This window comes from Rhineura floridana, chromosome 10, assembly GCF_030035675.1.
Source record: "Rhineura floridana isolate rRhiFlo1 chromosome 10, rRhiFlo1.hap2, whole genome shotgun sequence".
NCBI classification, from domain to species: Eukaryota; Metazoa; Chordata; class Lepidosauria; order Squamata; family Rhineuridae; genus Rhineura; species Rhineura floridana.
This window is the reverse complement of record NC_084489.1, coordinates 48,013,899-48,026,796: the sequence shown is the minus strand read 5'-3', so window position 1 is coordinate 48,026,796 and position 12,898 is coordinate 48,013,899. Positions and strand designations below refer to the sequence as shown.

At 41.7% G+C, this 12,898-nt stretch overlaps 1 protein-coding gene across 7 annotated transcripts in view; it reads right to left on the bottom strand.

Annotated features, from left to right (window-relative positions):
* THSD7A (thrombospondin type 1 domain containing 7A) overlaps nt 1-12,898 on the bottom strand; it is a 421,600-nt gene that overhangs the window by 331,524 nt on the left and 77,178 nt on the right. For 5 of the 7 annotated variants that reach the window (XR_009758098.1, XM_061586309.1, XM_061586305.1 and 2 more), the window contains exon 2: nt 2,046-2,584. Coding sequence is in view for 6 of the 7 variants with exons in the window: in XM_061586309.1 (XP_061442293.1) it covers nt 2,046-2,202 (157 nt within the window). In the remaining variant the exon portion in view is untranslated. Of the gene's footprint in view, nt 1-2,045; nt 2,585-3,146; nt 3,205-3,610; nt 3,663-12,898 lie in introns of those variants that run through there. The other 2 variants (XM_061586306.1, XM_061586307.1) reach the window with 2 other exon arrangements.

Here is a 12,898-nt window from a genome sequence, read left to right as displayed (position 1 = left end):
CTAAGTTCTGCAAGGGGGGTGGATGGTTATCACCCAGGGCAGAATGCAGACTTTGGAGCTTCATTTTTAACTGCCTCAACAGATCAACCTTCCACCAGCTTTGCATGGAAGACAATACAGAGATAGTTATTTGAAAGGCAAAAATGTATAAAAGGGAAGGTGTACAAAGGACCTCTATTGGGATGGGAGGGATATACCATGAAAAAAAAGTCAAGCATATATAAAGTGGCAGGTACCTGCACAGAACAATTTACAGTCATGTGCTGAATGTTAACCCTTTTCTACCCCAAAATTATTCCCTGCTGTCTAAATGAGGCAGCATTATACTATAGATACATATACAGAATACTCTTGATTTATTCCATTCCCAATTGCATTGGGCTGCCCTTTGCAAAGTCTCAGCACTGAATTGTTAAATATAATTATTACCTTCATTCTATATATAGGTATAATAGAAATGTAGTATTAAGTACCAGCAATTAAATTAAAGGAGCTATTCAGTAAATTGCAAGGGGGAGGGCAGGGGAAATAGAGAGTGAGCTTTATTTTCTATAGACTGCTTTTGAATTTGTTTAGGAAAAAATCATTACTCCGTTAAAATACACACGCTTATTAATCTGGCTGTGTAACATAAGCAAGTAACCCTATAGTTGTATGTCTATGGTTATGTCTTTTTTTAACAAAAAAATTAAACTGACCCACGGTTTTAACTGGATGGCACACAATCTCCTAAATTTGCCAATAGTTTAATTAAAGAAAATAACACAGGGTCACCATTAGGTTTGTACCACTGTCATTGTCATTGATCTTTCAGAATCAGGGCAAAGAAGTAGAGGGCTTTTTCACCCTTTCAAATTTCTCCTTTTGAGGATTAAAGGGGAATTCAATTCAACTAGAAGACACACTGAATTCCCCTTTAATCTCCTTCTTGAGCTGGTGGATAGATGCAGTCTTTAAAAATGCAGGTTATCATTGTAAATTGATCTGTCTCTTTGGAAACCGGCCAAGAGTGTTCTTCAAGCAGCAAAAAGACCCAACCCCTGAAAATGTCCCTCAACTCCTCCCTTCATTACAAATATTAACAGCACACTCCTACACAGGTCTACTAAGTCCCATTGAGTTCAATGGAACTTACCCCCAGGTAATTGGGCATAGAATTGTGGCCATAATACACTTTTTGGTTGCTAAATCTCTATCACTGATAAGTCTTCTGAAACAACAATACTTGGCAATTTGTTCCAACACTACTAGAGAACTGATTGCTTCTTTCTAAAACACTGCAAGTTGAAAACTCATTTAAATCTTAAGGTTTGCTCTCAAAAAGCCTGGGAGTATCTTTGAAACAGGAAATAGGTTAGTTGACAGTGTTTTAAGAAACATACTAGTGTCACTAACACACCACTAAAGGGCTATAGATCAATGCAGCAAATCCATACATAGGAACATTGATTTTCACTGAAAAGTTGAAAAGAGACACAGTCGTGCCTGCAGAGTCTTTGAAATCAGACACATTACTTCTTAGTTCCACAATCATGAAAATTACCTGTCTGGAATGATGCTGAATCTGTATAGCCCATTTGCCACAGGCTCGTTATGAGATCTGGCAAGCCTTGGGTTATTTCACCTAATCCATCATTAGCTTTCATGTGTCCTATATGCCATGCAACAAACCTGAATTTAACAACCCCAGCTCCTCACACATGATTATGAATGCATTCCATGATAGGGTAGATGGAAAGGCATGCAGGTTCTCATCTATTCTTTGTCCACTTTTTAACATTCTTAGGGGACTATCAGGCATTGCTGTCATTATTATTGTTATATTTTGCCCTGCCTTCTTAAATCACTTATCTGCTAGCCCAGGGTATAGAAAACAACAGAGAGGTTAAGTAGTACAGCCTGGACAGCTATCTGTCATTGAATGTTCACAAACTGATATTGTCCAGTAAAACAAGCCAGGGCAAATGTATTCAATAGGAGCATCAATAACCGATACAACATGCAATGAAAGGCAAGACAGTAATACACCCCTCTCCTTCACTTACCAGGCTTCCACAAATACACAGATGAAGTTTCAAATTCACTTTGTGTCTTAGCTCCCCAGATTCCAAACAGGAGAAGCACAAGAACTCCAATACACTCGCTTGAAACAGAAACCCCTGGACCATGGAATAAAGCTGTGCTCTTCTCTCTCAGCCCCATGCCTTCCAGAAGCCTGCTTCAGTGTCAAAATCTGCAGCACAATAGACAATCCTTGCGTGAGTAATTTCTTGCCCCTTCGGAATGTCTTCACAGGGAGGGCAGAATGGAAATTGCTTTCCAGCTATTGTGCATGCCAAATGAAAAGGAAAAAACTGTTTAACACCAAGGAACAATAGAGCCCTTGCTTGCTGCTGCTGTAGCCGCTGCTGTTTCAGCTGCTGCGGTGGCGGCGGCTGCTTGTACTGTGGTTACTTCACTCTTCCCCATTCAGTGGGTAGTAGCAGTTTCCATCAGCTGAGAGAGAGACAGCTGTCCACAGGGGGCTCCAGCTGACTGAGCAGGTTATCTTGGTCTGGGAGGCAGCAGCCGTCATTTACACCAGCTGGAGAGAGAGAAAAAAACAGGGAAAGAGGAGGGGAGGAGAGAAGACCGAGGAAGAGAGGAGAGGGGAGAAGAAAAACACAAATAACCAAATGCTGTAATCACATGAATACAACCAACTGCAAAATGCTATTTTTTGCACATCTATCAGAAAAATGACTACAATCTTGGATATATAATAAAATATTATCATCTTTAAAAAAAACCATGCTCATTCCTGAGCATGTTTAAGACAGACAAGTAGCAACTGTTCAACACCAATTATTACTCTGTTCCTTTAAAGCAAGTTGACATCATGTAATTCCCACTTAGGTGAGCTGACACCAATGCAATACAAAATGTGGTACTGAAGAGAATCATGACTTTGAGAACAGCAAATCTGGTAAACTAACCATGCTTATGGACAATCAGAATGCTGATGCACAAACTGAACACACAGTAAGGTCTAGTGGGGATACTTAGACATGCAACTGATTAAATTGCCCCTTAATATTCAAGTGAGAAGAGAAATACAGCTGCAAAAAATTAAAACCCATCCAGTGTTGTTTTTTCTAGTTACTTACCCATTCCTCTCATATCTGCATGCAAAGAAGGAATGAAGGAAACAAAGTAACTTATTAAAAATTAGAAGGAATTGTGTGTGTGAAAGAGAGAGGGGGGGCTACATACTTTCATCTATACAGGCAACCTGAACAATTTAGTTGTTCACAAAAAATAAACTGCTCAATCAAGCAAAAAGTAATTTTGAAGTGCAATTACCACTGAATGTGTTGGTAAACATGAAATGAGGATTATACTGAATAGGTTTCCATCTCAATGGGTTGTACCAGGTGAGGGGGGGGAGAGACATAGAAGAGGACAAAAAGTGCCAAAGATTTTACTTCTATTTAAGTGGTGGGTGGTATCCATATAAAGTCATACTCAGAGTAGACCTAGTGAAATCGATGGACTTAAGTTAGTCATGACTAACTTAAATCAACTGATTTCAGTAAGTCCATCCTTGAATATAACTTACTTGGCCACTCACCGAGACAGCATTACTTTAAATTCACCCCAATGAACTGGAACAAAAGACAAAGCTGGCCTATTTCCTCCATATATCTAGAAAAGTAAAAGCTTAGAAGTAATGTTCTGAGAAGAGGTATTGTAAGACTTGGGGGGGGGGGTTAAGCAAAAAAGCATTCTCGCAGCAGAGCAACCAGGGAGTTTTAAATGATGATGCTACTGCAGTTGAAAGAGAAAACCTGAGCCAAGCCTCTCTTGTGAATGCTGTCATTTGCCAGAACCTTCCACTTCTTCCACATGCACTGGAATGAAAAGCAGCCTTGATAAAATAATACCCAGGTCATCATCTATTTAAATATTCTGACATCAGAGCAAATTAGCAATGTTGAAGGTTGCAAATTTGCCTTTGTTTACCTTCAACTCTGTTTCGTCTCTAAGAGGGAATTAAAGGCTCAGAAAGCCTGGCACTGGGAGGCTGTGATTAAGAGAGATAAACAAGTGTGGATTACTGTTCCTCAGCTGTTGAAAAAGCGGCAACATATAGGTTGATAAGGAATACACAGACAGCTATGAGCCTAACAAATTTATAGCATCCATTTCTGACAGGGGACTTGTTGTACCAGGTACGTTATGCAGTCAAAAGGGGATGCACTTGGTATTCAGTGGAGACTGGTGGCTCTGATGTCAGTGTGGCAGTGAATCCGCTCTGGGTTTTAATCCAAACTTTCAAGGAGCTTTGCACCATGGACAGTTCCTCGAAAGTTTAGACTAAAACTCGGATCGGACTCACTGCCCCTCTGACATTGGAGCCACCACTCTCCACTGTTGGCATTCTTTCCTATACAGCTCTTGTTCACTTCATAGCCAGGAAGCTTAGCACTCACCATCATCAACAAAGCTTTTATCATTCAGTGACAGATTGCAAAAAAAAAAAAAATGTTTACTTGGGTGAACATCCACGTTTGCACCATCTGAATGTATAAAACGCACAAATTTCAAAGGGAGGCGGTTCCTTGAAAATATTTTATCTTAAGTAAAAATTCCATTTTGAATACCCAAATCAAATTTGGATGCCATCCAGTTTCTTTGATAAATACTTGAATGCCTGAACACACAAATGTGTGAAGCTGTGGTTTGCTGCAACTATGGATTATGCCTTGTGATGCTTTTAAACAGAGCTTTTGAACTTAGGAGCAAAGAATTATCTCAGCAGGGAACTGTTAAGTAGGACCAGTTGTTGGGGTTCACGAAGTTGTATGTGATACAATGGGTGGAGCGGCAGAATTCAAAAATAGTTTGGTTACTTAAGGCAACACATTGATTGGCACCTTTCTTAATACCATACTTCTGTGGCCTTGATCCAAAGGGTTTTACATGGTACACTCAATATGCAAGACTGGGTTCTGCATCTCCTACTTCAAAAAGTAACCCTTCATACAGAATGCCATTCCCAAAACTCAGGCCATCTTCAGAGCAACTTCTAAAACAAGGGTGAAGAATCTGTAACCCTCCAAATGTTGGTGGACTCCAGTCCCATCAGCCCCAATTAGCAAGCTCCATGGTCAGGGATGATGAGAGTTGTAGTCCAGCAACATGTGGAAGGCCACAGATTCCCATCCATGTTCTCATGCAAAGTGAGTAACAGACGTGGTTGGAAAGAAAAGGTGAGCTTTTTTGGAGTGCACATAGAAACACCTGAAAGTGTCCAATTAGCTGTTTAGATCACAGCCTATGCTTTAGAAATTTTGGGGGTAGGGGAATCTATATGTATTAATAAAATGGAATTCATTTGCATGGTTCTATAATCAGGGCTGGCGCCAAGCATGACTGGACCCTTGAGCATCAGCCTGCCCTGGGCCCATGGTGCCATAGCCCAACACCACCCCATACAGGCAGCGCAGGGCTAATAAGCCCACCTGCATGCCCCACCTATCTCTTGTGTCATGTGAATGACATGCGCACATGCCTGTCATCAACCAAGATGGCAGCAGGGGCCTCAGCCCCTTAGGGAAGCCCCCGTCGTCCTCTTGTGTCCTCTTGCAGGCATTCACGCATAGTGTGCATGGCATTCACACTAACAAGAGAGGTAGGTGGGGTGTGCGGGTGGGCTTATTGAAGCCCGCACTGTCTGTATTGGGGCAGTTGCCTGGGAGGTCCCTCTCTGATCCACGGCAGGATTGGGTCGCAGGACCCGATGCTACCATGGATCATGGAATGGGAGCACCACCCTCACTCTAAGGAAGGGCCCTTGAGAGGCCCCTCTGGACCCTTGGCCAGGGCCCAACCTGGCCACCCTCAGCCTTCCCCAGCTTGGTGCCCTCCATATATTTTGGACTTCAACTCTCATTAGCCCTAGTAAGTATGGCCAATGAGTAGGGATGAGGAGTTGTAGTCCAAAATATCTGGAGGGCAAAAGCTTGAGGAAAGGTATACCCTATTTTTTAAGAAGAAGGAGAAAGAAACCATGCCGAGGATCATGTTCAGACGACAGCATCAGCTAGGAATCCTATTCAGAGTTTATTAGTTACCAGTTCTCAATATGATTAATCTTTTTATATAAGTTGGCAGACATGCCAAACTTAAAAGCTGATAATAATACAGATATTTGGCTACCCAACCAGGCCTGATGCAGGGGACTTTAGGAACATTTTAGAAACTAAATCCCCATGATATTCACTGAAACCACAACAGTAGTCAGATATGAACACTTGACTATAACCACTGGTTATTTTAACTGCTAATGTCACAAACCATTTTTCTCACCAAGTTAATTTTCATAATACAGGTGTTCTTATTGGTTGGAATGCATCTCTAGAACAGAAGGGCTTTGTGCATGTCAAAACTTCTTCCTAATAAATGTGACACACAGTGATAACAGAGTAACCCATAGTGACAACAGACAACAGAACGTGTCTATGTGAATTCTAAGCTGAAATTGAGGTCACATTGCATGAACATTATGTCTCTGTGAAATACACCTCCCCTTTTCAGCCACTTGTCACACGCCTTTGCAAACAGATAGAATCCTGTTTACAAGGTGAAAGAGGCTGAGTGACAAAGGAATGTGTCTTCCTTGCTGGGGCAACCAGGCCTACTCTCTCTTGCCCAAGTCCAGTCATGCTTACTTGACAATTTGGACAAAATGTGAATAAGGAAAACCATCTCCACATCCTAATTAATGCCAATGTCCTCTATTAGCACCATATTCCTTTCAGTGAGATAAGAACATAAGAAGCTGCCTTATACTAAGTCCATCATGCTCAGCAGCCTACACAGATTGATATGAACTCTCCAGGGTTTCAGACAAAGGATATATCCAGCCCTACCTGAAGATGACAGGGATTAAACTTGGAACTTCCTGTGGGCAAAGCAGTTGCTCTGCTATGAAGCTATGACCCTTCCCCCAAATGAGGTGCACTTTGGGATTCTACCTAAAAACCCCTCATCATCCAAATTCTGCCCAACTAGTCAATTAAACATCACTGGATCAGGGTAAAGGACTGTCTGTCCCATTCCCTCAGGTCCATAGTAGAATCAGGGAGAAAGCCTTGCCAAACCACACAGACACATGGTGAAACTGCCAGTACAGCACAACAACAATGGAGTGTATCCTGTTCCACTGACACTTGAGGCTGACAAGGGAAATGGGCACAACTGATGGACCAGTCTCTTCTGGGCAGGCCAACTCAAATCTCTTAAACATAATTCCATGTAGTATCAATCTCAGACAGCTCCCCAGAAAGCCCTGATAACTGGAGCTCTCTCATTTCTGTTGCAGCTATAGAGGGATGTTGTCTCAGCAGAGGCCTTAAGCCTTATGTAGACTGATGACACCCTATGATGGCCCTGCCTACCTGACAGAGCTGGTTGTGTTTTGTAAAGGGCCCATGCCTCATTTTGTATCCATTGGCTTTTGCAAGTTCAGGGAGACTGAGGTGCTGTTAGGGACTTGTCTTCTGAACCTAACCCTAACATGAACATTACTGCAGACATTCCAGATTCTAATGTGTTTTCAACAAATCTGCATTTAAAAACAGAAATAAAACAAAGTTCCATACAACTCATGCTTAAACAACCTTACATTATGAATTCTCACATTATCTGAAGTTGGTCTAAATAAAATTATAAAATCTATGGCACGGTGCAAACTCATTTTCATAAATGTTGGATAGTTTCAATTAACACAAGGAATTGATCATGTTGAATGAACTGCCATGCAATTTGAACATGGAAATATTCAGTCTGATAACCACAAAAACCCACTGCTCAAGATCAGAATACAGGGCTGTAAATATGGATGCCTAGTTTTTACAGCGTTAAAAACACATACACTTTCAATCATTCTTCAGTTATATCGTTAAAATGAACATACATCCATGTCTCCCTGTTGTTTCCAGTTTGACTGATGAGCCAATGTCTTTCTTTAGAAATGTACACAAAACAAAAGGATCACACCCACACCACATCTATGTTAGGACAACCTGTTTCTGAAGACAAACATAGCCTGTTCTCCTTCATATTACGAGCGATGTAACCTTATGCTGACTTGCCCCAGCATCCCATTGTGACATCATACTGTCTTTTTAGCCTCTTTGACCAATGAGCAGCAGACCTTCCCTATAATTTGCTTTGTGAGAAGACTTGTTTCACCACCCATTGTGGTTGAATAGCCAACCCTAGCTCATGACACTATGATTGCTGCCACCATTGCAGATGCTCCAACACAGCTCTGGCAACTTGTAAAACATCTGTGTAGATGGTTAGGATGAACTGAATGCTTACATACTATGTCCTATGCTTAAGACAGCCAAAGGGTTTCTAGACTGAAATAAGCCAGGAAATAAAGAATTAAAGCTCTAAAACAACAGTGTTGGTTACAGACATGCAAACAGGGAGTCAGTGTGGTGCAGTGGTTAGAGTGTCTGACTACAGCCTGGGAGAGCAAGGTTCTACCCCTCAGTCATGAAGCTCACTGGGTGACAAACTGGGTGTCAGTCACCATCTCTCAGCCTAACCTATCTCACAGGGTAGTCGTGAAAATAAAATGGGGAGAGGGAGAATCCTATGTGCTACCTTGAGCTCCTTGGAGGAAAGATGGGATGTAAATGTTTAAAGTAACTAAATAAATTTGTGTTGCTACTAGAGTTGAGCTAAAACTCACTTATTTCAATAACATTTTTGGCTATTCTAAACAATACATGCCTTTCAACAATTTTTCAGCAAAAATCTTCACCTCTTCATTTACATGTCTCACACAACCCCCCCCCATTCTCTTAATGTGTTTTCTGTGGCCACAATGGCCTTATTACATAACCAAATATGATTGGCTACATAGTGTCCTGACATCCTCACCTTTACTATGTGATCATCTGCAACATGATTGGCTAGGATCACCTATATGTGACAGATCCAGAAAGCTTTGCCCTTGCTCTCAGTTGATCTTATCTTGAATTGCATGCCCTTCACCCTGAGGTCCCAGGGTAGGTGACAACAGTTTAAAGTGCATCATCAAAAACAATTAAAAGCAACTTTAAACCACATCAAAAAAAATTAAGTGGGTCCCAAAAGTATATATCTGAAGTGTCAAAGCCCAGGATAAAGACGTGTGTCTTCAGCATTCACCCAAAACTGCACAGTGAAGGTGCCAGATGAATCTCTATGAGGGAGTTTCAAAACTTAGGGGCTGCAACAGAAAACGCCCTCTCCTGGGCTACCTGCTACCTTGAGGTTCTGGGGGTGGTGGAACTAGAGGGCCCCAATCTCCAGGCATCATCCCACTCAGTGCTGCTGCCAGGTTTGAAGCAGCTGTAGGAAAGGTGCTCTCTGGGAGGCCCACACCACTGTGACCTCTTCCCATGATGCTGTCTTGCCCAGAGTCCAAGAAACAAGACGGACACGAGACTGGAATTAATTCTTGTTTTATTAGAGTAACGGTTACATCGAAAGCAGTGAGCTTCATAGACCTCTCTATGCTGACTCACTACTGACTCTAACTAGGCTACCTAAGCATGCTCTGCAGCGTGTGGAGTAAGTTGACTCGGCACCCCAATCAGGGGGGCACTGCCTTAAATAGAAAAGGTCTTCGCCCATAATCTCTGACTCCTTCAAAGTTTCACCTTCTCACTGACCCGCTTCTCACGGCGTCTCGAGGGGGGCGAGCCTCCGCCTGCTCATCTGACAGGACAGGCTCACTAGGTGCTGGCTTGACTTCAGGGGGCTGGGAACCTGCTGGTGGAGAAGAGTTTGAAGTGCCAGGTGGGGAGTCCTGGTGGGGTGGAGTTGACCCGTGCACGAGGTCATCACCCAATGGCTGTTGGGGTGCTTGTAGGCGGAGCGAGCTCTGCATTGACGAGAGGACTGTCCATGGGAATTGGGGGGCTGTCGACTTCACCCCCTCCCTCAATGCCCTCGAAAACCTCATCCACCTCTGGCTCCTCTCCCTGATCTATCTGGGGAAGCTGGGGCTCAACCAACTCCTCTCCCTGCTCCTCCTGGGGGAGTTGGGGCTCAACAGACACCACCACCTTGCTTTCTTCCCTTCTTCACTGTGCTCCCTCAGCCCACCACATATTGAACTGGCATCTCTACTTTCTTTTCCTCTCCCAGTTGTAAATATGGTAAAAATGAGTTTTCTTGCTTGCACCGAGTCCTCTGTCCTCTGTAATGTGGTCTTCTTTAATTTTTACACCAGCAGAAATTAAGGGCAGCTCAAAATGAAGCAATAAAGAGCCACCACCAGATTGCTGATGGCTGGAAATAAAGGGGGTGCCCATGAGAGACAGTTCAACAGAGCTCTATGACCTTCTCACTTTTTCCCCTCCTTCCATGCACCCAGAGGCATTCTTGGGATTTTCCTCTCACTGACTGGCTAAGGTGTATTCTATGCAGTTATTTGGAATGAGTTCTGTTGAATTCAGGGGAGCTTACTTCCAAGTGAATATTCATAGGATGAGATTGTGAAACACTTAAGAGAATCACAATTAATTTCTATACTATCCTAGATGTGTTTACTCAGAAGTAAATACCACTGATTCCTTTGTTTCCAAGTTTACCTAGGACTCCAGCCTTAATTTAATAGCCTGTTAAAATACCAAGTATGCCTCTCTTAGAATTTGGAGGATTATTTTCCGAGTGATGCTAGACTATTAATGCCACATGATTTGTATTGATGTTATAGAAGTGTGAAAGTGAGGGGGGTTAACAAGTTTTTAAAAACACTATACTTGTTATTGTACTTATACATTATTATTATTATGAGTTTTAGAATCAAATTAATATGTAATATTGTAGATGTATTAAATTGTCCAGTAAATACCCAAACTGATAGATGTTAACTGAAAATAACAAAAGGCAAATTTTTAAGACAGTGTATGTGGCCTCTAGGTGTCATAGTTAACCAACACATATCATTCAATGGGCTTCTCATGACTTTGTATCAAGTGACAATTATTGTTTGAGGATGTGAAGCATTTTGTTCTAATTTCCTATCCACTGTTTGCTAAAGAAGATACATTTGTCCTGCAAAGTTAGAATATTCATAATAAGGGTTCTGCCAACATTAATAAATTAAAAGTAGATCGCCAATTTTTTTCTTTTTTGTCTAGTGTTGTGGTTCCCTTGAGCAGAGATCAGACCAAACCAAATCTCATAAAATATCCCCCCCCCATTCCACTATGCCTGTATCGTCCACAGAAACTGGACACCTTGCTCCTCCCTAAGGTGGCAGTTCTGGAAAACTGCAAATTCCAACAGGTAAATTATTTAGGAGGTCATGTTGTTGTCCTCTTCTTTTTGGTTCAGATGAGGATCTGGACTGATATATCCATGTTGTTTGCTACCAGGTGGCATCCAGTTTATTACTAGGACATCTGGAGTCACAAAGCTACAATGAAGGTGAATAGAAGGGGATGTGTTTCCCAGAAGGTTGCCCAGAAAGAAATATAATCCTCAGGCTGAAAAAGGTTCCCTGTCCCTGAACTAGAAGAACTTCTGTAGGTAGGCATGACTGAATTATAGGGTCTTCTTTCATATTGGGTTGCATCTAGACGGTGCAATCTACTCAGAAGTGCCACAGATTTCAACAGTGCTTACTCCCACATAAGTGGGTGCAGAATTACAGCCTTTGTTAGCTGAATTTTTGTGCCATTGAAAACAATGGGACAAACAACTCAAAAAAATTATTTCAATGGGAGCTAAGTGCAACTAACTTACTCTGAAGCCAATCCACTGTCATCCACTGTCACTGATAGTTCGTTTATTTGTTGGTTAAGCTTGTATTCTGCATTTCCACTAAATAGTGCTCATTTGAAATCTGTGAACTCTAAAAATGTCCTTAGCACAGGGACCTTAGCATAATCCTTAGCATAGGGACATTTACACTGCCCCATCATAGAACAAATGAACCTTAAGATGTCATGACACTTCTAAGGATGCAATATAGGACTAATGTGGTCAATGACAGCAGATACCATTACTGGTTTAAATACAGCACTATTATGATTCTCTGGCTGGCACATAGTCAGGGAAGCTTTCTAATGAATTGGCACCGGCAGCTCTGGCAATGCAGAGAGCTCATACCTTGAGATACAGAAGATAACCTCGGTCATAACATGTTTTGAACATTTTCTGCAGAACATAAATTTATTCTTGGTGGTGCCACTCAGTGAAGCAAGGTACCTTCTTCATTACAGAGAGATGATATGAGTAAGGGTGATGAATGTTCATTATGATCGCTGCACTGCTCATGTAATGCTTGAATTTGCTGAGTAGCACCAGCAGCAGAATATACTGATCACAAACCTATCATCACTATCTAGCTACAAAAACAAATGGCAAAGGAAAGGGACATAAATATGAATGAGTAGATTGTCAACTTGTCATCAGCACTGATGTATGAATGCAGAGCATAAAATACTAGAGAAAGCTTCATATTTATATCTAGGAATACATATCAATCAAAGTAAATGCTAACTTCATTCTGGAATTCTGAAGGGAAGGGCCACCCCTGCCCTTTCGAGAACTCTTCCTAATAATTACCAGAAAACAAATAATTTAGATTTGTGCCTGTTCCCCCCACACACTCTGTTTATGAGCCATTTGTGGATATTCTCATTCTTCAGATACTGTGCGCAAAACAAGACTGTGTGGAAATGCAAACCTATGGTTTGTTATGGTACATCCAACATTCCCCTCTTCAGTCTTTCCATAGATTTTACTTCAGTCCCACGTATTTTATAATTTTAAACACTAGCATTTTTTTCTTGTTAGAAAGTAAAAAGAAGTTTCCTGTCATGGCTTTGTCATCTGAAGA